General features: G+C 43.1%; 1 protein-coding gene across 3 annotated transcripts in view; it reads left to right on the forward strand.

The window, feature by feature from the left end:
* RFX4 (regulatory factor X4) overlaps positions 1-27,222 on the forward strand; it is a 236,973-nt gene that overhangs the window by 55,073 nt on the left and 154,678 nt on the right. For 2 of the 3 annotated variants that reach the window (XM_069228352.1, XM_069228353.1), the window contains exons 2-3: positions 15,395-15,481; positions 15,863-15,926. In XM_069228352.1, the coding sequence (XP_069084453.1) occupies positions 15,395-15,481; positions 15,863-15,926 (151 nt within the window). The remainder of the gene's footprint in view (positions 1-15,394; positions 15,482-15,862; positions 15,927-27,222) is intronic. The other variant, XM_069228351.1, reaches the window with a different exon arrangement.

Genomic DNA, 27,222 nt, shown 5'->3' on the forward strand with positions numbered 1-27,222 from the left:
ATTGAAAATGCAGTGGGCCCAGGAAAAAAAGCCCAAATCTGATTTATATTTATTATTAATTAACATACCTTGTTTACGTTTCTGTGAGTTCAGTAACCATAATGTAAACTGTTGAAAACAATATTTAGAATCAACATTACAAGCCAAGGAATATCTTTGATCAGGCTTTGTGTATGTTGTCTTTAGTCTGAAAATCCAGTTTTGTTACTTATTAAACAATATCTTGGTTGCCTTCCTATGAACAATAATGTATGGTAGCTTTTCTAAAATGAACAATTTCAAAGCATCTTCATTATGTTCTTTTTCTAAAACTAGAGCCGTTATTTTTGTGGTACAATGTTGGAATCATATATAACTCCTGCACTCCCCAATGCGTATTTTAGCTTTCCCCTAGTCATATCTACATATAGTGCACTATATAAACAAATTATAAGGTAGACTGCATTCTCAGTGTTGGTATTTCTGTTTTTGAAATTACCATGGAGTGTTCATACCCAAGTCAATCTCCTTTGTTGTACTGGTTAATCTACATGAATTACTTTTGTCACTTGGATAATAGTACTGGATGTGACAGAATCAATGTTGAAGATGAAAGTATAAATGCAAGTGAATAATTAACACTTGCAATTGGTACTTATGTTTCTTGATAAAGTCAATTCAAGAATTGCTAAGAATAGCCATCCAGTAATCTATTGCTTTAGTTTTAAATTTATGCTTGAGGTTGCAAGTGGTGGGCACCAGCAATCGTTTCTGGGATCAAAACTTGGGCCTTGATTACGAGTACGGCGGTCCATGGACTGCCATACTTGTGGTGTCAGTCAGACCGCTGCACCCTTGGCAGTCCAAACCCCACTGCCACATTGCGCTGCTGGCGGTCAGACTGCCAGCACACCGCCGCCACTGTCAGGATCATGGATCCTGAAGGGTTGGTGGCGGTGCAAGTTGTGGTAAGTCACAGCAGTGACGATTTTGGCACCGTTGTGTTTATAACGACCTGCCTTTCCGCCAGCCTTTCCATGGCGGGGACCCCACCATGGAAAGGGCGGTGGAAAAGCAGGGAAGGCTGGCCCGGTCAGCACAGCCAGAATGTGCACTGCCTGCAACGGCAAGAAAAGAAGGAGAAATACAAATTTGTAAAACAATGCCAAAGGGAGAAAGCGGATGAGAAAAAAATCGGCATGAGTTAGGTAAAGAGATGACGAGTAGAGCGTGTGGGAGAAAGAGACATGAGGTGGAATCAAAAGCAGGCAGCCTTTTCAGCAGTGTCAGCCACAGGCTTCTTGGAAAAACGTTGTGCCCTGCACTTATTTTGTTTACAAATTAAGCAAAAGCTCGACCACAACCTACCCTAAAGTTTAGTAAGTTAGAGGCGGCAAGTGATGGCTCCTTGAGTAAAGCTGACAACCATGCATAATGTTGTCACAAGTAAGCACTTAACCATTACCAGTATAAGTGAAGAACTGAAACCTGTATACTTTTACAAGACAATCTCCAGGCCTAAATTTACAGGGAAGTAGGAGGCATGTTATTTTACAATAAAAACAAATCTAGGTCTTTAGGACATCTCTGCTGGAGCAGAAAAAATAGCAGTACAATTCTGGGTGACAGGTATTTTCTGCACTGTAGAGAACACATTGCAAAAATGTTTTTACAAAGATGGAGAGACATAAAATGAACCGATCAGTGCCTAACATATGTTTCTCAGAGAGAGTCTATGTTGCAAGAACCTCACATCCTACCACAGCCTTGTAGGTAAATTGTGTTTAGAAATAAGTAACAAACGCTACCGATTATAGCACTTGGAATTCCTTGTAAACTGGACCTGCAATGTTTTGTCAGATAGATTAAGGCTGAATGTGCCTTAACAACAGACTTCAAGTGTTAACTGCCTTGTAATGTCTGTATAACTGCCCTATCATCACTTGTGTGTGACTTGTTAAATCTTCCATAGTGATGACATACAAATTTGGATGGGTGCTGTGGAATGCACGCCTGCAGAATCCCGTGTAGGAAATAATGATGTTGTTCATTTATAAAGATATTTATGCAGTCCTCAGGCTCTCAGATAAAACATTTTGCTGTATTTTTTGTTACATAAAATAAAATTGAAAATATCAATTCTTGCCATTGCAATGAGGTTTAAAGTGCCATAGAAATGCAATTTCAATAAATTTCAATAACGTTCAAACTCCATTTGTATTTCAGAAGCTATTCTTCAGTGCAAAATGTGTGCAGGCTGCATCATATTTAGCTTCACACTTTCCCAACCTTTGCAGTTACTTTGGGGCTCAGTAAAACATTTGCTATGGAACTATGGCCAGGGAACAGGTTGAATAAGGTGTTTCCAAAATGTCTGTGGTCATTTTTGTGCAAGAAGCATTGGTAAGGTAGATCTTGCATCACTGATAACAACAAATACATATAAATTGCTGTTAAAACACACATTAGCAATCATTAATTGGCGTTCATGACAGGGGGCCCTCTGAGCAATTATAATCAGTTCAGGTAGCTGTTTTACTGGGTGAGTCCTGGAAAGGGGGTATGGGCTCCAGTAGCTTGTAAGACTCCGAAGTATTATGAAAACTTAGTGGTTTGCTGGAAGTGACTAAGGGTTTTATTATGAGTTTGGCGGTCGGATGAGGCGACCGTCAAACTCGGGGAAAGGATGCCACTGCCATGCTGGCAACATCCCTCCAGTCGTATTACAATGTGCCTGCTGGGCTGACCGGCAGGGATCGTGCTGTGGTATTGGCCTCTGCTCCCTCAAGGGAGCCAAGGCCAATACCGTAGCACAACAGAAAACCTGCATGGTTCCAGAAAGGATACAGTAATGATGGAGCCACTATTGATTTACTCCATGAATGTGTCAATGGGATGCAAGAGAATGGAGTCAAATTAGTAGATGCAGAAAGCCTATGAAACAAATGGCACGATGATCTGTGTCGATCACAGGCCTTTTTAGGTCTCACCTGAGTCAGCATATGCACTATTGCTTGCAAGACCTTTTATTTACTTACAGAGCACTTAGAGCCTGCCCATTGCTTACCGTTGGTTGATTTTATTGGCACTTTCATTTTCTTGCTTTTCTTTGGTCAGCGCATGCTAGCTTCACTTCCTCTTCATGTGTTTGTCCCTCCCCTGGACCATGGCCCACTAACTACTTCCTTGCTCCATGTCCCACCACTGCTCATGCTTTCAGAAACCCTTTTTAAGTTTTGCTTGCTCAAGCTTGTGTTGTGCTTGCAAAATCTCTTGTAAACAAAAAATACAAAGCTTAAAATGGGTTTAGGGCCCACCCATTACTTACCATTAGTTGGCTCCCATGTTACTCTTGTTTCCTTGCTTCTTATTGGTCAGAGACTCCTTCTCCTCGCCTCAGCTTCCTCCTTGAGCCTTGGGTGTTTCCCTACTGTGGAGCACGGACCAAGTACAGTTTCCTGTCTGCACTCAGTGTCCTTCCACTGGCCGCAGACTCCTGCAGGTACTCTTTTTTTCACTTTTGTACCATGCACTCTTATAGAGTGCGTGTCTCTACAGTCCTTCCCCCTCTCCACCCACCTTCCGCTGTTACAACTCCCTTGTATTACTTTCCCCCGCCCTCCTTCCTCTGTTGATATTCACCACCCCTGCCCTTCTTCTGTTGTCTGTGGTTTGTTTACCTACCCCCTGCCCTCCTCCCACCATCCGTGGTTAGTTTAAACCTCCCGCTGTCCATGGTTTGATTACACCTATAGCTGTCTATGGTGGTGTGCAACATGTAAAAATAAACATTGACATAGCCAATAGATCTTGTAAAGGTGAAACCTATTGGCTTTGCCACTGCTTATTTATTTTTATTGTAGTATGCCATTAAAAGTGCGTGTGTTTGCAGGTCATTTCCCCCATCCTGTGTTGTTGCTTGCACCTGCCCCTCCAACTTATTGTTTTTCCCACTGTTGTTACTTTCCCCGTCTCTCCCGTCCCCTTCTTCATGCATTGTAACTAGCCCCGTCTCTCCTGTGTTGTTGTTTGCGTTGTTGTTGTTGGTTGCTCTGTCCCTCCTGCCTACCTCCTGTGTTATTGCTTGTCCTATTCTTTCCATGTTGTTGCTTGCTCCATCTCTCTTGCTCCCCTCCTGCGTTGTTGCTTAACCCTGTCATTCCCTCCCACTCTTTCGCTGTTGCTTGCCCTGTCCCTTTCACATCCTCGAATGTTATTGCTTGCCAAGTCCCTCCTGACCCTCTCCCACGTTGTTGATTGCTCTATCCCTCCAGCCCCCCCGCATTGTTGCTTGCTCTATCCCTCTCACCTCTCTCCAGAATTCTTGCTTGCCCCTTCCCTCTTGCACCTTCGGCATAGTTGCTTGCCCCATCCCTCCTGCGTTATTGCTGGCCCAGTCTCTTCCAACCTTAACCCACGTTGTTGCATGAACCCGTCATTGTTTCTTGCCCAGTCCCTCCTCCGTTGTTGCTTGCCTCATCCCTCTCGCCCCCCATCCCATTTTGAAGCTTGCACCGTCATTAGCTTGCCCCATCGTTGTTGCTTTCCCTGTCCCTCCCTTCCCACTCCTGCATTGTTGCTTGCCCTGTCCCTCTCACCCCCTCCCACGTTGTTGCTTGCCCCGTTCCTCCCGCCTTTCTCACGTTGTTGCTTGCCTCATTGTTGCTTGCCTCCTTCCTCCCAACCCATCTCGTCCCGCTCCCACATTATTGCTTGCCTCGTCCTCTGCCGAGTGGGTGCTTGCCTCCTCTCGCCCCGCCAAAAAACAGCACTATGATGCAGCCAGTACTGGCCACGTAATAGTGTTTTTTAAAACTTTTATCCATGTTGCACGGCAGCTGCGCTGCTAAACAACATGGATAAAAGACATTCACAAAGCCAACAGCAGTCGCATAGGCGTGTTCTATTGGATTTGGCAATGCTTGATCTAATTTTGTTCTGTTGCCAGGACAGTGCTATGTCTAGTTTGATGCACAGGTCTCTGCACTGGGGAGTGTGAAATTGCAAGCTCCAGGTTCTACAATAAGGCAACAAGTGGTAGTGGCTGTTACTTCAAGTCACTCAGGTCTCTAACTCATACGGAAAGTAAAAGAGGTAGGTCTAGGCGAGAAACAGCATTAGAGACCAGGAACAGTAAAACTGCAGTTTTAGAAGATGATAAAGGACAGTTCCGCATTCATATTAATAAAGCGCAGCTTTAAGTGGGAGGGCTTCTACTGGTAAGACCCTGAAATAGGGCAATTGTGCAAATGTAACTAACCCCGGAGTGTATGCATGCGATAATCGCCCGATCAGGATAAACACTGTGAAACATTCTAAGCAAAGCAATGGTATTTTACCTTTCCCCAACAATAAAATATTATGGGTAGTTGGAAAAAAAGGGCTGTGGTGCAGTCACAACATTCTTCCTAATTGGGGGCAGAAGCTCCTAACTGTAAATCGCCATGTGCTACGTCATTAGGTGGCGTGAGACGTCATCGAATCCACTGGAGGTCTCTACCACCTCCCTAGTGGCAGCAGAAGCTGAGAGTGGCTACATGTGTAACTGACTGTCAGATGCACCCAGAGGCACTGGGAGCTATGTACTGTCAGGCGCATTGTATTAGGACGCTTGGCCCTTGCTGCTTCTTGTAATGACCTTCTACAGTACTGAACACGACCAATTGTAGTATTTCATTTCTACTGAGTGGACTGGAGACTCGATGAACAGAAATTGGTGGACAATGACGTAGCCGACCTGAACTGAACAAGAAAGGAGCAGATGGTGTTCCCTGGAGCTCCTGCACCATTGTGAAACAAGTTGCATGCATGTTAGTCCTCATTGTACGTTTCAGATGTTCATAAATACAGTTTACTGAAGACCTTATGCTGGCAATGAGGTCGTCTATACCTGCAAGTGTTGCAGCATTTTTGCTACTATTGTTTCTGCAATATCAAACTTCAGCAAAGATGTTTGCCTCCCAGGGCACTGTTGTTTCAATGTATGTTCTTGTCTGAAAATCAGAAAGGAAGCACAGCATGTCCAAATTTTTTAATGAAATCTTGGGCCCTGATGAGAAGATGGATCAAAATATTTGACATCTTTACTATAGCCATTTGCTTGATAGAGGAAGAATGCAAGATAGAGCTCCTCCTCCACCGCGTTGTTCCTAATGCCAGATACATTAGAGTTCTGTTCTCAGATGAGGAAGTGGTCACTTATAAAAAACACACAGTTGGCCTTCACCGTAGCTTAGTGCCTCAGGAAAATTTTATAATAATAAGCACTTCTTTTTTTCTACTCTGCACACTAAATCACAGGTGAAACCACAGACTCTTTCACTACCCACCGCTGAATCCAAGAATTAGACAAATACAGCTATGAGGATCCACTCAATTCACATCAGTCGCATAATAGAAAAGTTTTCCAAACTTCCAGGGCACAGCTTTCTCATGCCGTATCATACGAAAATAAGCTCATGTTCATTAAAAATGCAGTTTCTGTTCAGTGGTCTTTTTCACAGCACTTTAAGATATTTGTGACAATTCTGACATAGTCTTTAGGAATGTTCTTGTTGACACAGGATGCCTGAATAGTTTCTGATGTGCCATCAAGACGGGTCTTGAGCAAGTATTATGTTGCCTTGTCCTACATCCTACAACGCTGACAGGATGGAATGTTGAAACATTGTACCTAAGGCTGTTTCAAGGCTTAAGAAGACTAAAAGGCAAGCATATGGGACTGCACTTTCTGTTTGCTAAACACTCTGTCAAACCAGTGGTGCAACACTATAGAGTAATCCTGCAGAGCATGCAACACAGGTAATACAGATCAGGACCTGTGTTGAAGACAGCCTAAGGTGCCGAAACAGATGCAGAAATCTTGTGCCCAGCATTCTGGACATGATCCATGAGCTTAGGGAGACTGGTTTCTTTTCCAGACATGATCTCGTTGAATGATGTCAAAAACTGGTACTTAAGGAATCCTCCCCAAACGTTATTAACATTGGCCTTCTAGGGACCAGTGATGACAATGCCTAGTTATTAAAATACGTTTCAGGCCCTTCGTTTTCTCGCAGAGCAAAGGCAAGGTGCACCTTCCCAGTCAAGCTACTTAGAAATCTTTTTTTTAATTCGTCATTGGATATCTGGTGAGCTACCTAGTCTAAGTACCTCTCTTTGAATATCTTATTGGTTTAAAAATGCATTACCCCATTCCAAAATGTTGCTGTACGCCATTGATCCAGTGGCCTTTTAGGATAATTTTCCAAAGTCTAAGATAGCTAAAGGTGAATGAGTGACTGACAGCATTTATGTAGTGCATACCATCCCATTTAGGGTTTCTTGATCTAATGCAGTCTAGCCAAACAGAAAAGTATTCGGCTTTTTTCAGAGCTTAAATGTGAGAAATTAATGGAGGCATCGAAACACCATGCATAGGGTCTTAAAAACAATATGATCTGGAACTGTGGGACAGTGCAGAGCTCTGCGGGCACCGAGACTTGCTCTGTGTTGTTAAGTCTGATGACAGCTTTGACTGGCTCCCATGCATAACCGTTGGATATGGACTAGTAGAGTCCTGGGTATGCCAGTGGTAAGGGTATTGCAATAGTTGAGCTCGGAGGCATTCATCTATGTTACTAGCAAAGCCTGATTCTTTTAGGACAGAAGTGAGATGATGAAAGTTTGAGGTGGGTAATCTGAAAAAAAAAGCTGTTTTTTTTACAACTGCATTGACTTGTAGAGTAAAACAAGGCATTGTCACTGCACAGAACCTCCAGATTTCTTATTTGGTTTACCTGCACAGAATTCAGGATAGGTATTTGGGATGTGGTTAATAATGGTCTCCACTGAAAAACATTATTAGTTCTGTTTTGGACTGGTTCAGCTGAAGGTAATTATCTTTTATCCAAATCTAGATGCCAAGGAGTAATAGCTACAGGTCTATGTGAGGCTGTGATTTGTGTGGATCATAGGAGTTTTAAAGTACCTCTGGATATTGCCAGTATATAATTAGTAGGACACTTGGCGATTTTTAACCAGATCAATCAGAGGGTGCGAGTATGTCTTAAAAACAGCAAGGGAGAGGACAGAACCCTGTGCAACCACATAACCAAGATTGATGAGTTCAGGTAGTGAAGGCTGTAGCTTTACCTGTTATCATTTGTTAAAAAGGATCGGAACCAGGCGATGGCACCCTCTGAGGCCCTCAAAGCAGTGGCCAAGCACTTCAAGAGAATGCTCTGGTCTGATCCACCCTGTCAAAGGCTGCAGAGAGATCCAACAGTGTTGTGGCAACTTCCGCCATAAAGAGCAGTGAATCCTCCCAGAACCCCAATAGAGCTTCATACGGAGTTTCATACAGTAGTCCATAACCAGAATGGGCGGGAAAAAACTAAGGAGTGAGCCCCTACAAACTGCTGCATCTGTTTCTCACCTAGATCTACACTGGTAGAGTGGTATTTGGCAAAATGTCATCATGGTCAGGTAGTAACAGGTTAGACTTCTGTATAAGAGATGTACCAAGCGTTGCTATAGAAACTAGAGAAGACAGATTCCGTTAAGGACAGGTTGATGACAAATGTTATCAGGTTCAAAGACAGTGGTCCGAGGCATAATCAACCAAGCAAGTGGGGGTGGGAGGTCCCTTAAAGAATCAATAGGCCCCTGTAAATCAAGCGTCGAAGTGCCATTTTCTAAAGTCATCTGATCTTGTTGAAACAAGGGACTGGAGCGCGGCCATCTCCGAGATAAGAAGTTGGCCTTGGCCTGCCACTAGTTGCAGCTAGGGGTTGTCGCATGCTCAAGGTCTTCTCATAGAAATACCCACTGAGTTGGTCACACGGGCTTTTCCATGGAGCAGACCTCGTTGACCTGGGAGAGTCGCTTGTGCCTACGAATCTAAACAAGTCAACAGAATTACTTTCCTCCTTGTTTACTTCGTGGTCCCTATAGCAATTGTTTTGCTTTCAAAACGGCTTTGCACAAGTGAAATTTAGCATCGTTTTCAGACAGGGGAACCCTGGGCTTTGCAAGGTGGCTGGCTTTTTCACATGGCAGCGCTAAATCATGATTTTTCCGGGGACATGTGTGACTGCACGGCTGTTTACAAAGCGGCTTTGGCAGCCATTGTGACTCGTTATTAATGGGGAGCGCGACCCGCATATAAATGAGGCGCGGTACTATTTGTGAAAGGATTTCAACCTCTCTTTTGCTTTCCGTCAGGTTGGAGTTAGCTGTAAACAGTCCCGGTGTGGAAGTCGCCCCTTGCCCGAGTCCCTGATTCCGATTGGTGCTATTGTCAGAATGTTTTTTATTCCTGTCGGTGTGTTTTTTCTACAATTTTTTAATTTTTTAATCGTACTCACTGGTAACACGATTTCTAAAGACTTTGTTGCGCTTATTGGAGGGCGACTTCTTAATTTGCAGGAGTAAAGCCCAATTCCTCATAGAAACAAGATCTGTAGCCAGGCCCTAGGCTAGATCCGACAGAGTGTAATGGTACCAAAAGTACACGAAAAGCGTATCATTATGAAAGTATGTGAAACGAGTGTAATTTTGAGAAATTAGCACTTTAGTGCCGCACTGCAGTTCTGGCAGAGGAACAAACGTATTAAAACATAAATAGTATATAAACATTTTGCACTTAAGGAAAATTACCTCGGGTTCAGTGAGGAGTCTTCTCTCAATAAAACAGAACCAGTAGCATAGGGGTGATAAAGATGTTGAAATGGCAAACATTTTGGCTCTTTGCTCTTACTGGGAAAGAAATGTTTTCTGGAAGAAAAGTGTCGAAGCTGCAAAGGAAGTGAAAGCTAACTAAGATGGCCGGTCATGGAGGCAGGTAGTTCTGGGCCCGGTCCTAGAGTGACGTATTCAACGGCCTACGCGTGAAATGCTCGTGGTTTCAAAACCCCTACTTGAGGGGGACGAGGAGTGGAGAATGCAAGTGCGTTTGGTATCCATGTGGGAGTAAGAGCTGTTGCACACTCAAATAGGGCGTTTTAGTCTGTGTTGTGCACATTCATGCATAATATGTGACACTATTTCTAGTTTAATTTTGGGTAACCTTGTCACTCTGCCGCCCTTCCGGTCGTCTGTTCTAGATAAGGGACCGAACAATGAGGCTTCCCAGCAGGGAGCAGGCCGCTGCTTTCGAGACATGTCATTAACATGTTTGATTTTATGTCATCACACAGATTGTGGTATCTCTCGGACAAAGCAGCTCAGTCTCAGAATGTATTACAGTGCAGCCTCACTGTGGGTGAGTTAATCACCTGACGTGACGTTTCTCTCTCGATCTTCGGAGGGGAAGTGAAGCATGCAAGCACTACATTTACCACAGTGCTGTGGAGACGTACTGAGACACGCCTGTGGTATGCTCTGTGCTGCTTTGTCTGAGGACTAACACAACATGTGTTGTTGTGTTAGAATCTTGCGCGTCTGGCGTTGTTTCAAACCGGAGGTTGCCTCAGTGCTGGAACAGGTACTTGGGGGTTTTACCATTTACATTTTCTGTAGCAATCACCTTTAGCACTACTTAACAAGGTTGTCCCTCGAAAGAGCTTTAATGAAGCGAAGCATCATGATGTCAGGAGATTACCTCATTGAATGCAGATCTTCTAACTGCTAACATGAAGATAAGCTGAAAAATGCAAAGACTGCATCTACCACAGTGCCACTGGGCCTTGGAGACACTCAGCAGGCATAGATAATATGCTCTGTGCTTCTTTGCCCGAATATCCCCACAGTCTCTGTTGATGTCATAAAGTCTGCTTTAATGTATTCTGCATTCAGATCCATGAAAGAGGGATGCTAACGCTAGTATGGATTAATGCCAGTGAGCCTCTAGGCACCTTACAAAGTAGTGGTGATATTTTACCGACTATTTCCTGCATTGTCACAGATGTGCTCTGCATACCGGGCTTCTGTCATAAGGGAATTTCCCTATTAGAGGGTACAGGTAGAGCTGCCTTATGAACAGACAGGAGCCCTGAGCCATGTAACTTAAACTTTCACAGTTTTATATTTGTACATACAAAAAACCTGAGCACAATGTAGTGTGATGCACCATATAATTGATAATAAATGTGTTCCAAATTGATCAGTTTCATTTTATTTAGCACCTGGAAAAAAAGTGGAGCAACACTCATGGAAACTGTAGAATAAAATGTTTGTTACTCACTTGAAAGACGTGCACAAATACAGAATTTCTAGTTCAAATTTCTAATGGAAATATCTCAAAACTTCCAAGAGAAGTGTCAGCAACTGCACTATCACACATGCACTTTGTTTAGAAATATGGGAAGCAGTCCACTGGTTAAATGCCACCTGTGCAACAATGAGACCTATCTTCTAATCCCAGCTTCCACAACTGCAAAAAATGAGTGAGCCTCTGAAAATCATATTATCTCCCTCGGTTGTCATATGTGCCAAAATTGCGAGTAGTGCGAAATAGATTGACCCTGATGTTGGGCAGTATTTAAAAATTGGACCTGTACAATTACATAATGAGGGATCTACCGAATCTTGCACTTTGCAGAAATCTTCAGATCCGATTTCTCAAACATTTTTTGGGTGTATTTTTTTAATTCTCAACCATCACACTGTAAATGCATTCCCCACCTCCCTGGACCAAATAAATGCACACGTGCCTTTTGTGTGCAACCTGTGACATTGGTCGCAGGGATGTCATGTCCGCCCTGCTTTAGCAGCCAGCTCTGCCTGCTTGCCTGCAGTCCAAAGCTCTTTAAACAACAACAACCATTGGCAAAGCCAATAGGTCATGTCTATGGGTAAGTTGTTGGCTTTGTCAGCCGAGTGGGGGTGGTGTACGGGAGGACAGGTGGGGTCAGAGAGCACAAATTTCTAAAAAGCGGTATGAAGTGGCAGGCACTGGACACGTCATAGTGCTTTCTTCTCCTTTTGTCTGTTGGGAGGGGTGGGAAGCAATGGATGGGCCGGGTGGGGGCACGGGAAGAAATAGTGATGGGGTAGAGGAGTGGAAACAGAGGTGAGGCAGGTGAGGGGAAGAAGAAACACGGGCGGGGCAGATGTGGGGCAAAGAAAGGAACAGGGGCAGGGGGTGATAGGAAACGAAGCAACATGCATGGGGTGAATGGGAGGGAAAGCAAGCAACATGGATGAGGGGTGGAGGAGAGGGAAAATAAGCAACATGGATGGGGACAGTGGAAGGACACAGGTACTTGGTACATGCTTCAGGGAGGGCCAAACACAAGAAGATGACATGACACAGGCATGACGTGACAAACGGGATTGAAGCAAATGAGAACGACCATTAAGCTAACCAGTGGCAGGCGCGGCCCGTCCTTTAGGGTGGAGGGGCCATGCCCCCCAACCTTTTGCCCCTCATGAAAGTGTCTGTCAGGCTGAACAAAGGTAAGCCTGACAGACACTCTTCGTGTTCAAGTCAGGCAGCCAGGAGCAGACATGCGTGATTTGCGCAGACTCCTGGCTGCCTGAGCTGAACTTTGCTGGGCTGAGGAGGTCACAGCTCCTATGGGCGTGACCTCCTCGGCTCAGCAAAGGTGCCTCGAGGCCCTCCCCTGGGTGATGAGGAAAGCATCACCCATTGACTTTGACCTTGGCGCTTCAGGTTTAAGCCCTGAAGCGCCCAGGGCGAGTGTCAATCAGTGACACTTCGTCACAGTGTGGGGTGGGGTCAGCAGTGTCACTGACCCCATCCCACTCTGTGACGAGGCTGGGACTGCTGCCTTCCCTCATTGGCTGACCTAAGTTCAGCCAATGAAGGAAGGCAGCAGTCCCAACCCTCCTGGGACCTCCGAGGCTGAAGGTAAGTGTGTGCGTGTGATGTTTTAACATGAATGTTTGGTGCGTTCGTGCACGTTTGAATGTTATGAGTGTTGTTAATGGATGTCCGTGCGTACGTGTGTTTGTGAAAGAATGAGTGTGTGTGATCTTTTAATATGAATGTTTGGTGCGTGCGTGCATGTTTGAATGTTATGAGTGTTGTTAATGGATGTGCGTGCGTGCGTGCGTGAAAGAATGAGCGTGTGTGTGATCTTTTAAAATGAATGTTTGGTGCGTGCGTGCATGTTTGAATGTTATGAGTGTAGTTAATGGATGTGCGTGTGTGCGTGTGTGTGAAAGAATGAGTGTGTGTGTGTGTGCTTCCCGCCCGCCCCCCTCTCTCCTAAAGCTGCCGGACGTCACTGACCAGTGGTGAGCTGTGGGTTGGCTGTAAGCCCACTGTATGTAAACAACATGTCTCGCAAAGACAGCCCATGCACTGACTAGCCGAGACCTAGGGCCAGATGTAGCAAGGCATTAGCGCCTCGCAAACGGCGAAAAACGCCGTTTGCGAGGCGCTAATGCCTGTGCGCGATGCAGAAACACATTTTGCGAGTCGGAACCGACTCGCAAAATGTGTTTCCGACTTGCAAATAGGAAGGGGTGTTCCCTTCCTATTTGCAACTCGCACCGCGATGTAAGTTGATTTGTGACCGCAAAAGCGGTCACAAATCAACTCGCAGTTACCATCCACTTGAAGTGGATGGTAACTCATTCGCAAACGGGAAGGGGTCCCCATGGGACCCCTTCCCCTTTGTGAATGATCACAAAAATAATTTTTCAGAGCAGGCAGTGGTCCAATGGACCACTACCTGCCCTGAAAAATACCGAAACAAAAGGTTTCGGTTTATTTTTCAAAGTGCAGCTCGTTTTCCTTTAAGGAAAACGGGTGCACTTTGAAAAAAAAAACCTGCTTTATTGAAAAGCAGTCGCAAACATGGAGGTCTGCTGACGACAGCAGGCCTCCATGTTTGCGAGTGCCCATAGTCGGTATGGGGCCGCAATTTGCGACCCACCTCATTAATATTAATGAGGTGGGTCATTGCGACTCCATACCGACTCGCAGAAGGTGTCTGAGACACCTTTCTGCATGTGGTTTTGCGAGTTGCAATTTGCGAGTCTCTATGACTCGCAAATTGCAACTCGCAAAACCATACTTACCTACATCTGGCCCCTAGATACCTAGCCGGGATACCTATAGCAGAGGTGAGGGATTCAAAGCTAATTACAGTAAAGAAGGCCCAGATGGAGAAATAAAAAGAAAAAAAGGGACAGAGAGAAAGAGGAGGAGGGAAGTGAGGAATCATGGACAGAAGAAAAGGAAGGACTGAAAGGATTATATTATGGGCCCAAGGGTGAAAGGACTGCCGGATGAAAGGGTAAAAGAAAATCTGAATGGGTGAGTGAAAGAAAGAATGAAAGGTTAATGAGAGGCATGATGAATGGATGGGTGAATGGAAACCTGGATTGAAGGATGAAAGGATGGGTAGACTGAGAAAAGGAGGGTAAATGATGGATGGGTAAAGGATGAATGCTTGCAGATTTGAGTGGATGGATGGAAGGACGGATGGAATTACGTATGGCACTCTGCAATCATGAAAAGATGAATGATAGAATGGTAAAGGAAGAATGGGTAGAATCGTGAAAGGATTAATGGAAGTGTGAAAAGATGGATAGATGAATGACTGAATGGGTGGATAAAAGGCTTAAATGATGGAGGAATAAATGGACAATGGTGGCTTATTCCCTTCTCTCACCTGGTAACATTCGAGGTATGGGGTGTTTTTATTTTCTGTATACACTCAGTCTGGTAGTGTGTGCTAAAAGGAAGTAGAAGCCTCGTAGTGCAGACGAGAAATGCTGCATGACATGGTGTTGCAATAATCCGTGCATTACTGATAGCAGCGTACACGAAGTTCACTTACACCACCCTAGACCGTGGAACATTCTCCCATGAAAGCGAATTATTTTGTGTCCTCTAGGCCTGCCTATAGGTCAACACAAATTACATTTAGGGTCCCATTCTAATTGGTTGTAGATCTCTCCTGTTTTTGATGGGACTGTTTTAGATTATTATTTAGTAGTTTAAATGCTTTTTTTGTACTCATATTTTACCCTCAATTGTAATTTATGTAATTGATGGTAGTTTTGGTTTGCTATTTGTATTTGTGCCTTGACTCTCTCCAATATTTGCATTGTTGCACTTTATCCTTGACGAATTATAATTAACTAATGTTATCTTCAGTGTGCTATTACAAAATTACACCCCTTCCAAACGATTATGTGCCAAATGTTCCTCTGAGAAGAAGGGTCCCCGGAGGTGGGGGAGTAAGGGGGACGACGAGGCCCTTCTGTGCCTCACCTTCTCTGATTTGATAGTTAAAAAAACAGCTACAATCGGGGTGCTGTAGGACCTCAAACGCGCTGGGCCCCGGTGCCACGTCACCTGCTGCACTATATATTACTGCGGCCGAGCAGAGGCCCTTACAAATGCTCCCCATCATATTTGTTCCCTGAGCTCGATGATAGGGTGGATGCTATGGAAACTTGATGTCAACCCCTTATGGAAAGACTCACTCATGGCCTCTTTTGTCTCCTTTTGCAGAGAGCTGGATCGAAAGATGTCTCAGTGAAAACGATAGCAAGCGGTACTCCAGTCACACCTCTCTGGGGAATCTCTCGAACGATGAAAGTGAGTATTTTATGACTAGGGCGCTACCCGCAGAGAGGGCATATTGATATGTGCGGCACCACGGTTTATTAGTTAGGGTCGGCATCCTGGCTCGCGCGCATACCCTTGAGGGTGGTTATGGCATCGAGCACACTGGGTTCCGCGCACATTCAAACACTCATGGTGTTTGAAGTCATACAAGGGGAGCAAAACGATTCTTACTCATACCTTTTCACTAAATGTGTGTGCATCTCGAAGATTCTGGAACCTTTCATTGGCCTCACCTCATACCCTTCCAGTAATCAACTTCCCCTCCGCTTTCTCATTCCCACGTGTGGTCAGTCTGCCCCAACCACTCGACTCCATCACATCCTAACAGCAACGGATTTTATTCTGTTTCAGTAGATGACGAAAAGGAGAACAGCAGGGCTTCCAGACCCCATTCCACTCCGGCCACACTGCAGTGGTAAGCATGAGATTTACTTTCAAAGTTATGTATTCAGAGTTCTCTTTACCATCTCTTGTGGAGTCTTGTAAAGCAAATAAAACCTAACTGTTGAAAACAGCAGCTGAAATAAACGCACGTTGTGTAAGTATGGGGCAAATACACAAAGGCGTCTGCATGTGAGGCGGAGCACTGCTCCTGTAGCGGGACCAACGCCCTCTGCAGTGGCTTTGTGAACAGCCCCCAGAAGACCTAAAATGTAAATATTCAGGGGCTATACATATACATCTAGTAGCAATAGAAGGGAATGATGATTTTGTTGTATATCTTGACACCTACCATGGGAAAATCTCTGCTGGTTTCATTATATAACATTCTGTATTTGGCTGGCAGGATTCTGGAAATATATTTACAATTTTGTAGTATTTTAACTCTTGAAGTGCCACTGCTCGGTCTACTGCAGACTTTAACACAAAATGATGTGAATATTTTGGCATGCCAGTACACGTGCGAGAAGATAGTTAACCAAGATTCACTGAAAACCTAAAAAAAACACTATAGCCATTATCCATTGTTACTTCCCCTTGTGCCAAAGCACAACATTTCTTTCACCCAGGTTCACTTTTTTGGTGGGGAAAACCCTACATTTTGAAGAGAAATACATTGTTGAAACTGGCAGGGCTTGAACTGTGAGTTGAATGTGCAGAACACCACTCTACCATGGGCAAAGACTGGTGGTGTCACTTCTGGGGGATACTGCATCGTATCCCTTGACACTAAATACCCATTGCAAAAGATTTCTGCAAAAATTGTAACTAACTCAGTGCATACGTTAGGCCTATCAACATGATTAAGTTATACAATTTCAGTTTCTCTATCAGTTTCTAATATGTAACTTTGGGCCTTATTACGAGTTTGGCGCCAGACACGTGGTGAGGAGACTGCCCATCCGTCAGCCCAGTGGGAAAGTTGTAATAGGGCCAAGGGTCCCACCCATCAGCCCAGTGGGAAAGGTGTGTCAGCATTGTTCCTGGCTCATAATTGAGCCGGCGGAAATGCTGCCGCACGCAGGGTTCAGCAGCACCCATGAAATGCACATTTCAAGGGTGCTGGGCAGGGGGACCCCTGCACTGCCCAAGCCATTGGCATGGGCAGTGCAGGGACTCCCCTGTGACATCCTGCACTTGTTCTCTGCCAGCCTTTTTATGGTGGTCAGACCGCCATGAAAATGCTGGTGGAGAACAAGGTTGTAATCAGCAGGGCAGCGCTAAGTTCAGCGCCGCCCTGGCTGATTACAACCAGGACCGCCGTTAGCCCGTTGGGATCACTGATGCTGGGGAAGACAGCAATACGTTAGCGGGTCTGCCCACCAACCTTGTAATGTGGCAGTCGGACCGCCACTGTTGTGGCGGTCCGACCGCTATGGTGAGGCAATAAGGCCCTTAGGCCTGATTGAAAAAGCACACATAAAGTGACAGTATTCACAAAGGAACCAGATGTACACCAAGTTTTAGAATCATATTCATGCTTTGTTTCTAAGGTGCATTTTGTTTAACAAACTGTATTACATTTTTGTCAAGTATATTACCATAATTACACAAATAGTGAACTCAGCTTGTCATCAAGTCTCAGCAAATATAGTATTTATCATAATTGTGCTGCGCCATAGTATGTAGATTATTGATGGTATTGTGCAATCAAGTACAAAACAATCCCATCAGTACCCCTGCAGTGCATTATTTATGCAAGCTTGGGAATTATAAAATACATTTATTGTTATTCTTGTTTTCTTCAAAATAATTTTCTTATATGTCAGACCCCATTCTGGGGACCAGACGACAGACAAGATCTATCGGGTTGCAACCGAAGTGGTTGTGGGAATTTGCCATTGATGTCCACACTATAGTAGATTTGTAAAGTGGGCCAAGTACACCCAGTACGCACTTGGCTCTCAAGGTAGCAAGGGTGAGCATTTAAAGGTTTCTCATTTCTCAGGGAGGTAGTGTGGGGACAAGAGTTCAGAACAGTCAAACTACAGGCACAGTGAAACATTGGCTAGTCCAGTGCTGGCCTCTTTATAGGAGAAATTATATTAATGTCACACCAAAGTGAAATACTGTGCAATTCAATAGGAATTGCAATTGTAGGGTTGTAATCTCAGTTATGATCTTCGGTAAGGGTCTTTACTCCTTCTTGGTGCTCTCTCACTGTTCCAGAAGATTTCTAATGTGCACGGCTCCCAAGGATGATGAAAGCATAGGCTTTAATTAGGCACAGCTGAAGATCATTTCTATGTACCCACTGTTTTGATGCGCAACTCATTTAACCAGTTCTTACCCCAGATGTTCACTAGAGCAATAAGTCTTAATTCGTGCTGCCAGATTCCTTTGCATGCTTTTAGACCCTTGCTCTGTCCTCAGGCCCAGCCAGTTTTACCTGATTGATCGTTGTTGCAGATCTAGTGGTGCAGAAGATGCAGCTTACGTCCTTGATCTTCTCAGCAGCAGATTATCACTGCAAGGTCCCCTGCTTTGCTACAGGAAGTTCTGGACTGAGTCAATGTGGCAAGTCCTGCACAGTGGCATGACGTCTTTTGTAGTCCTCTGGGACAGATGCAGATGTGTCCCCAGCCACAGCAGTTGCAGCCTCCCGGCCAGGTCATTAGTAATGAAGAGTCCTTGACATTTGCAGCCTACCAAGGCCGATTGAGCTCATGCTTGCACATGTATGTATTCCTCTTCTCTAACATCGGGAGCCACAGCACCAGTTCTCAAACAATGGCAGGCTGCCAGAAGAGACTCTGAGAAACCTCTCTGAGAAACCAGGCACTGCCCACAGCACAGGCCACCACTGACTTCGAGCTCTAGGACCATCAACTTTCACTGGGTAATTCTCACATCAGTAATTTGGTGGGCTTCTACTCCTGGAGAGTCTATCTTCTTGCAAGGCCAGACAATCTCCTTCCCTCCTTCAGTAGGCAAACAAGCAGGCTTCTAGACACTAGGGAGACCATCAGCTCCTCCAGCAATAAGTGCAGAGTTCAGGTGATGTTCCCTCAGACCCTAGCCCTGATCACACAGTAGTCCTTTGAGTACTCTCCTCACTCAATTCCATGGTCATTATGAACTTGGAACTGGAACAAAGTGAGGTGGTTTGGATCCCACTTTTAGGCACATTTTCAAAACAGTGAATGTATCCACTGTCAAAGGCTTCAGAACTGGTTTGGGGTGGTTCTCTTTAAATGTCATTTTTGGGCTGTTCCTTAAAGACAGCCTTTTTGCAGGATGTTGGCTCCCACATCCTGTAGAAGTGTCACTGGCTTGAAGTGGGAGTCTGCAAAACAAGGACTCAGTGGAATGTGAGATATCTGCACCTTGTGTCCATCAGCCTTACTGAAGCAGTAAACAGTGACAGACAAAAGAGGCGACCCTGCCTAGAAACTTCCTCTTCTTCAACAACAGAAACTGCAGCCCTTCTCCTTACCTCTACAGTCTCTCAAAAGGCCAAATGTCAGAGCTCAGGAAGAACTAATCAGCAACCTTTCCTCACTTCAGTGCCCAGACAAAGGAATGTATGCAATACTCTCCAATGTCTGAGGAACTATGTCCATCCTCCATCTTGCCAACATGTGCCTCACTGCTGCATTCCAATATTTAGACCTTCTGTAATACTACTGATGAGGCATATATTGTGTTAAAGGAGGGTATTCTCTAACCAAGAATACCAATAAAACCAATGAGTGTCTTCAATCTGAAGGATGTCCTTGCATGTACATACCAAAATGGGCAAAACTGCCAACCTTTCAGTTGGTAACTGTAACCTTATTTATCCGTAGATATTTTTTTCCATCATGGGAGGAATACAAGTTTGGTTCTAATGTATATTGTACTTATTGGAACTTGTTATTGGTGCCACCACACCACATCCATCTATGGAATGTTATACCATAGTAGTTTTGCAGCCAGATGTCTTCCCCAGGAGTGGCATGATGAACTATAGGGCCCACTTCCTAGCAACACCAGCTCGTCTTGTTATTTATGCAGAAGCCAGCGGCAGCCAAGTGAGAGGGTTGGCAAATAGAAACTGCAGGAAAGGAGACCTGCATAAACAATCAAGATTATTCAGCATATTGTGGTTTTCCTCCCTTATAGATTAACTACTGCTCAATATAATGTGTTTTTCAAATACCTCTGGAGAACAGTCACTCATTCTGCCTGCTGATCTTGGGTTAAGAAAAGTGGCTTTGGAATCATACTCAAAGCATGATGCTATAGGTGTGGGGAAACAGAAAACAAGACTAATACAAATATATGTATTTAGACTTAATTTGACCAGCCTAGTCCAAATGTCTGTGCATAGTAAAAATATCAACACAGCATACCATTTGTTGTTATAGGACTAACTTGATCGTCCAAGTCCTTTTAAAGTCTTTATTCAGACCTTGAGATTTCTCCAGGAATATTATACCTCCTTATCGTTGTAGTCACAATAATTAGCTTGTTCTGAAAGGATGTCTCTCAAATGCAGAGATTGCTAAATTTCATTACTTCAACCAGGCTTTGTCTTTTCTTATTTTGAATCTTTTAAGTTTTTTGTTTCTCCTAAAGTTGTATCCAAATTTACAGTTTGTGTATTTGATAATAAATCATATCCTTTTTTTAGGCATACGTCTGCTGAGCATTCTATCTTTGTAAATTTTATAAATTGTGCATTGGGCTTCAGTGTGACAGAAAGTTGTGGGTACTTCTCAATTCAAGATACTCTTTTTTTGTGTGTTTTAACATGCCTACCAGAATGCTGAGCGGAACTCCCTCCTGGGAACTTTAGGATTCACCACCATAAACACAGCAACAGGATTTCCCCCACAGCACGCTGCAGAGGCTCCACATGCACTGCTTAGATTCTTCTATTCGGAGCGTGTGGTACTGGTCATAGCTTTCTTTTATACCAAGAGCGACTCTCAAGATGACACTTTCCGAGGGTTCTAGATTTCTTTGTTCAGACATGCAGTTGCACTTTTGATTAACATGCCCATGGAGATCTAGTGATGCAGATAGAAGAAATTATCAGTCTTAAAGAGTGAACATTAATTGCTGGACCCCAAGAGTGTTCTTCAGGACCATACCCTTTTGTTCAGAACAGATCCCATAAAGGCCCTGTAAAGTTTAAAGTCTAATGTTCTAATACATTCAGGTTGTCCTTGGGTCAGCACAGGAGGGGTTCTTTTACGAGTGGCAGTCTTGGTGGGTTTTAACAGTGATGTGTAAAATGCTGGATGCGTTTGCATATTGGCTGGCAATTTGAGCATGGACGTGCCTGGGATGATTTTCTTTTCTACCTGATAAGGGCCAACAAATTATGGACGGAACATGGTTTCATTCTTGAATGTGACATTTTATGTTCAAAGCCAGCTCTGTGTTCTGGGCTATATTGAGTTTTTTTTTATCTGCTTGAGTTTTATGCAAACCTTTAGCTTAGGGCCTGCTTTAGAGTTTCGCGGAGGGGTTACTCCACCACCAACATGGCAGAAATACCACCCACTATATTACAAGTTCCATAGGCTATAATTAAATTGTAATACAGTAGATGGGAGATCCATTACTTTTGTGATGGAGTAACCCCCTCCGCAAAACTCTAAATCAGGCCCAAGATCTCTTGAATTCCCTTTACTCTGTCTGACACTGAAAGTAGTGCTGAATGTTTTGACTGTAAAGAAGGTAGGGACATTGGTGTCACCCATACACGTAGAATGGGGAGTAAAATGTAGACATGTGTGTTGAGTTATTGTAGGCAACCTCCACTAATCAAAGATGCTCCACCCAATATCCAAGTGTGTCAGCCAAGTATCAACACAGGTATAGTTAAATACTTTGGTTGACACACTAATTTTGCCTGACAGTTTGGGGATAATGATTTGTTGGTAAGGCCAAATTAACTTTTAATGTGAAACACCTGGATTTCCAAAATTTTGAAGTGAATTTTGAACCCCTGTCAGAAATTATGGTTTTATGGAATCCATGTAATCGTACCAGTTGAAGTCAAAAGTGTTTTTTCTAATTGTACTGCAGAGTGTAAGCCCTGACAGGGAAGAAAATTGACCAATTTTGTTCAGCTTTCTACAACTGCTAGTATATTATATTTCTTTTGGTCCACTCGGAAAGTTGTAATATATCCTACAGAGGTTGACACCCATGGGCCAGACGAGAGGTAATGGCAGCAATAGTCATTGAAGTCTTGAATGATCTATCTTGGTATGCACACGTTTGTACAGCATCAATGATGTATTTGTATAGAGTGGGCAACCAGAACCTTCTTTGAACAAGATCTAAAGTTTTAGCTACTCCTGAATATACTGCAGTTAGAGTGCCACAAAATCAATCATACATTTTCTCTGAGGTTTCTTACTGGGTATGAAGAGTTTGTTGTTGTGGAAAGGCAAATCAGAAATTATATTGCATGACTGATCATGTTCTAACCAGTGATGTCACCTAGGGAGATGGAAAGCCCCTCTTGTGTTAATTGGACCCCAACTACCTGCTGATGTTTGAGAATAGATAATTGGATAAATAGATCTTTATCTTCTTATGAATCCTTCCTTGACAAGGCATCAGCTTTCTGTTTCTGAGTGCCAGGTCTCAATGTTACAATGAAATAAAATTTTGCAACCAATGCAGTTGATGCTGTGTTAACATCCGGGCTAAAACTGTTGTTGTATGCTTTAATGTTTAGCAATGTTGGATATGGGTCTTTTCATTAGGGGGAATATCAAAAAGCCATTAGAGTATCTACTATTACAAAGCAATCAAGAAAATCGCTGAATACATCATTAATGAAATACTGAAATGTCACTGGGATATTACATAGTTTGAATGGCATGACAATATTTTAATAGGTTGAAATATGTTCTAAATTACGTCTTTCACTCATGTCCCCTTCTCACCTGAACAAAATGATAAGCCTCCCTAAGAGCAAGTTTGCTGTAAATTCTGGTCTCTTTTACCTGTTCTAGCAAGACGGTGATAAGAGGATGAGGTTATTTATTTTTTTGCACTGATTTTGTTTAGCTTTCTGTAATCAAAATAAAGGGCGAAGCTCACCATTCACTTTTGACACAAAGATTAATAGAGAGGCTGCAGGTGATGTTGAGGGTTGCATAAACCCACTTGTAAGGTATGTGTAGTTTAAAAGATAAGCATTCTGTGCTCCAGTTAGCACATAGATTCTATAATTCTGTACTTTCACCCTGGAATTAAATCAATACAGTAATCATATTGATGATAAGGAGCTAGCATATCTGCCATTCATTCCTCAAAAGTATCAGCAAACATTGAATATAACTGGGGCAAAGTGTTGAGGCTATCACATGACTATGCTCTAATGGTTCTACAGGCATTACATAGGATTGGGTATTTCTTGTCAAACTATTTTTAAACAGAAACAAGAGAATTACGAGTCTGAGCTTCCCAATATATATTGAGATTATGAGCATTCACAAAGGCATACCCAGAATGAAACCAGAAGTGTCTATTATTTTGCACTGGATCTTTTCTGAGTACTTGAGTTCCTCATCCTCATACTTCATAGTACTAATCTGGTAATTTGGTTATTGTCCTGGAAGATAGACTCTTTTCATTGATTGCTACAACCTTTTTTAGTGCTTCCCTTTCTTGTTTTTTCTTCTTTTTTAACTCAACAATCATTTGCACATCAATATCATTACCAGTGGCACTGGAGTCAATCATAGCTGCTATGACAATTTGGAGGGCCGCTTCTAAGACTAGGCATGTGTATGTAACCAAGTGATTAATAGGAACCCCTTTGCTAATCAGTGATATTAAAGGGATTTCTGAGCTATTGCTCAAGGTGTTCCCTTCATTCCTTCTGAGTTTAAATGTGAATTACTTTTTTTTATCAAAGCTGAGGTCTCAGAACAGACTGCATCCATGTTTTGTTGTAACTCGCTAGAGCTTTTACAGCATCAAACAATCTTGAGGTCATGTCACTCAACAGGACACATAATTTGTGGGTTCAGAATATTGTTACTGTTGGACAGTTTCCTCTGGAGTGACACCATGCTCCGTAGGGCCCATATCCTGGCATCACCAGCTCTGGTTGGCATTTATGCAGAAGACAAGTGAGAGAAGAGGCTGGGGAATAGAAACAGAAGGGAAGGAGACATGCAACGTCAAACAGGAAGATTATTTAGCACACTTTGTTTTTGCACCCCGTGCAGCTTAACTATTACTGGATGCAGTTCGCTTTTCTAATACCTCTGGAGACCAGTCTCTCTTTCTGCCTGTTGATCTTGGGTTAAGGGGGTTGGCTTTGAAATCTCAGTTAAGTTGTGATGCTGTAGTTGTTGGAGAACAGAACAAAATATTCACATTCCAAACATATATACATAGCAAACAATTCAACCTAATGCTCCATTTGTTGTTACATTACTAGATTTATCCTGAAAGTCTTTTCACTAGAAAGTCTTTTTACAGATTTTGAGATGTCTCCAAGAATTTTACGCCTCCTTATTGTTGTTGTTGTCACAGTAATTAGCTTGTTCTAAAAGAGTGTCTCTCAATTTCAGTGATTGCTAAACCAATTTGAAGGCTCCCTTCTAAGACTAGGCATGTGTTTATAATCAAGTGATTAATAGGAACCCCTGTGCTAATCAGTGATATTAAAGGGATTTCTGAGCTATTGCTCATGGTGTTCCCTTCATTCCACCTTGAGCTTTGTAGATTTCTTAGGTGCATCTATCACAGCATTCACTACAGTCATCCTAGGTTCTGAACTTGCAAGTTTTACTTTTGGTTTAGTTGGCCATTCTCTGATGAGATGCTCTTTTTTCCACAATACATTTAGAGTCCATGTTTTCTTTGTGTGTTTTTCTCTTCTTTGGATAAAGGGGTTTGAATGGAGCCCATGTCCGTTGCTTCTCCACTAGAGTCACTATTGGGGAGAGACAGCTCGAAGACGTATTCATTTTTTTCTGATCTCCTGCCCTGTCATAAGTCTGTGATCTAATAATACGGTTAAATTGATAAGATTAACACAACTGGTGGGGTGGGGCTCTGCCTGAGCAAGGACATCTTTATGATTGTCCTTCAAACGCTGAAGAGAGCTGATCTTTTCTACTCGGGCCAAGCAGTTTCAGCAATTATATAAACAAAGTGAGCCATATATACATGGATCTCTCTGCAATAGTTCCAACCGCTCCTTACCTGTGGATAAGATGACAGTCCCTCAGTCAAATTCCTTTTGTTACTCCCCCTCATAGGCATTCCAGCAATAGGACCATTGTGATTTAGTAGAGAAACTGAATACTGAGCAGTGGCCCCTTCAAAATATTAGTTAGAAAGCCCACCCTGATTTAGCATCAAGGAAGGATGAAGGTCTACTCATGAAGTTTAATTGGATTTGTGTGACAGAAATATGGACTTTAGCAGGATCTCCCAGACACCTTCCTGGGGTATCACAAAGCACTCCGAGGGTACAGAAACTACAATGTTATCTAAAAGGACAAAATCCCTGCTAAGGTATTTGATTGCAACACCCCCCCGTATTGGAAAGTTTTAGGTATTATGGGACCTACAACCTTCTGAGTTTAAATGTGAATGACATTTTTTTAATCAAATCTGAGGTCTCAGAACAGACTGCAGCCATGTTTTGTTATAACTGGCTAGAGCTTTTACAGCATCAAACAATCTTAAGGTCATGTCACCCAACAGGACAAACATTTGTGGGCTAAGAATACTGTTACTGCTGGACAGTTTCCTCTGGAGTGACACCATGCTCAGTAGGGCCCAACTCCTGGCATCACCAGCTCTGGTTGGCATTTATGCAGAAGACAAGGGAGAGAAGAGGCTGGGGAATAGAAACAGAAGGGAAAGGATACCTGCAACGTCAAACAGCAAGAATATTCAGCATTCTTTGTTTTTCCACCCCATGCAGATTAACTATTACTGTATGCTATTCACTTTTCTAATACAGCTGGAGATCAGTCTCTCTTTCTGCCTGTTGGTCTTGGGTTAATGGGGTTAGCTTTGGAATCTCATTTAAATTGTGATGCTGTAGTTGTTGGAGAACAGAACAAAAGATTAGTATGTGTAAATAGTCTTACCTCAACCAGCCCAGCATTCACATTCCAAACATCTATACATAGCAAAATATTCAACCTAATGTTCCATTTGTTGTTACATTACTAGCTTTATCCTGAAAGTCTTTCACTCGAAAGTCTTTTTACAGATTTTGAGATGTCTCCTAGAATTTTATACCTCCTTTGGGGCTTAAAGTGTCAGATTTTACATGCAGAAAAGACATGAAGAGGGGCTGCTGCTTTGGGGGCAGGTGATAAATGTATGGGAGTAAAGAGGATTACGATGCACCAAGGTAGTAGGATAGGTAGGCACCAAAAATTATCGTTCTGAACCATTAAAAAGAAGATTGCAATAGGAGGCTCCTCTAGTGAACTTCTTCCACCTTTTCTTTCTTGAATCATTTGTCCTTGATTGCCATATGAGACAAGGTAGCCTCTTCCTGTGAGCATGGTGGCCAAACATCTAAGGGCCTAGCACAACATCACAAAGGAGATAAACCTCTTTCACTTTATAAAGGATGAGGTTTTGTGGGAAAATGGGAATAGAATGTCTGTTTTTTTCCTAAAAACGGCATCAACAAAAGATTTGCTGTGCTAAAATCAGTATTGTCCCAGCTTTCAGGAACAAGCAGAGCTGAATCAAAAAAGAATTGTGTCAACAGTTTTAGCATTTTTCTAAGAGGTAGCCCATATTTCCTAATGTTTGTGCTTTCAACCTACTTCCAGTCTGTGATGAAAACAGGTGTGAAACCCCTTAATAATTCCAGATAGCTATACTTTTCTGGAAAGTAGATACAATTCTAAATTATTTAAGGGGTGTCTTGGGTAGACCTCTCAATCTTTTTACAAAGAAACTAACTGTTGAACTATGAAATGAGTAGGAAAAACTAAAGCAATATACTGTGACATATGTCAGAGTCTTCTCGTTGTTCGGATATAGAGGGTTTGTAGGTTTTTCAAAACCCAAGTTACCCAGAGCCAACCACTAGTCTGCACCTTACAATGGTTTTTCATTGTGTACTAAGCACAGAGCAATTTATATGGTGAAACATAAAGAGTTAAAAATGTATATGAAGAAAACCTATGTATTTCAGAAATGTACATCAGATATGGAGTTTAGGAGCAGTGGTTATTTGCACATCTCTGAATTTATGGGTGCCTGTGCTAGCTTGTGATTTAGAGAGCATTTTGATAGAAAGGAGGGCTTTTTGTACACACTGGCTT

Source organism: Pleurodeles waltl, chromosome 4_1, assembly GCF_031143425.1.
Source record: "Pleurodeles waltl isolate 20211129_DDA chromosome 4_1, aPleWal1.hap1.20221129, whole genome shotgun sequence".
NCBI classification, from domain to species: Eukaryota; Metazoa; Chordata; class Amphibia; order Caudata; family Salamandridae; genus Pleurodeles; species Pleurodeles waltl.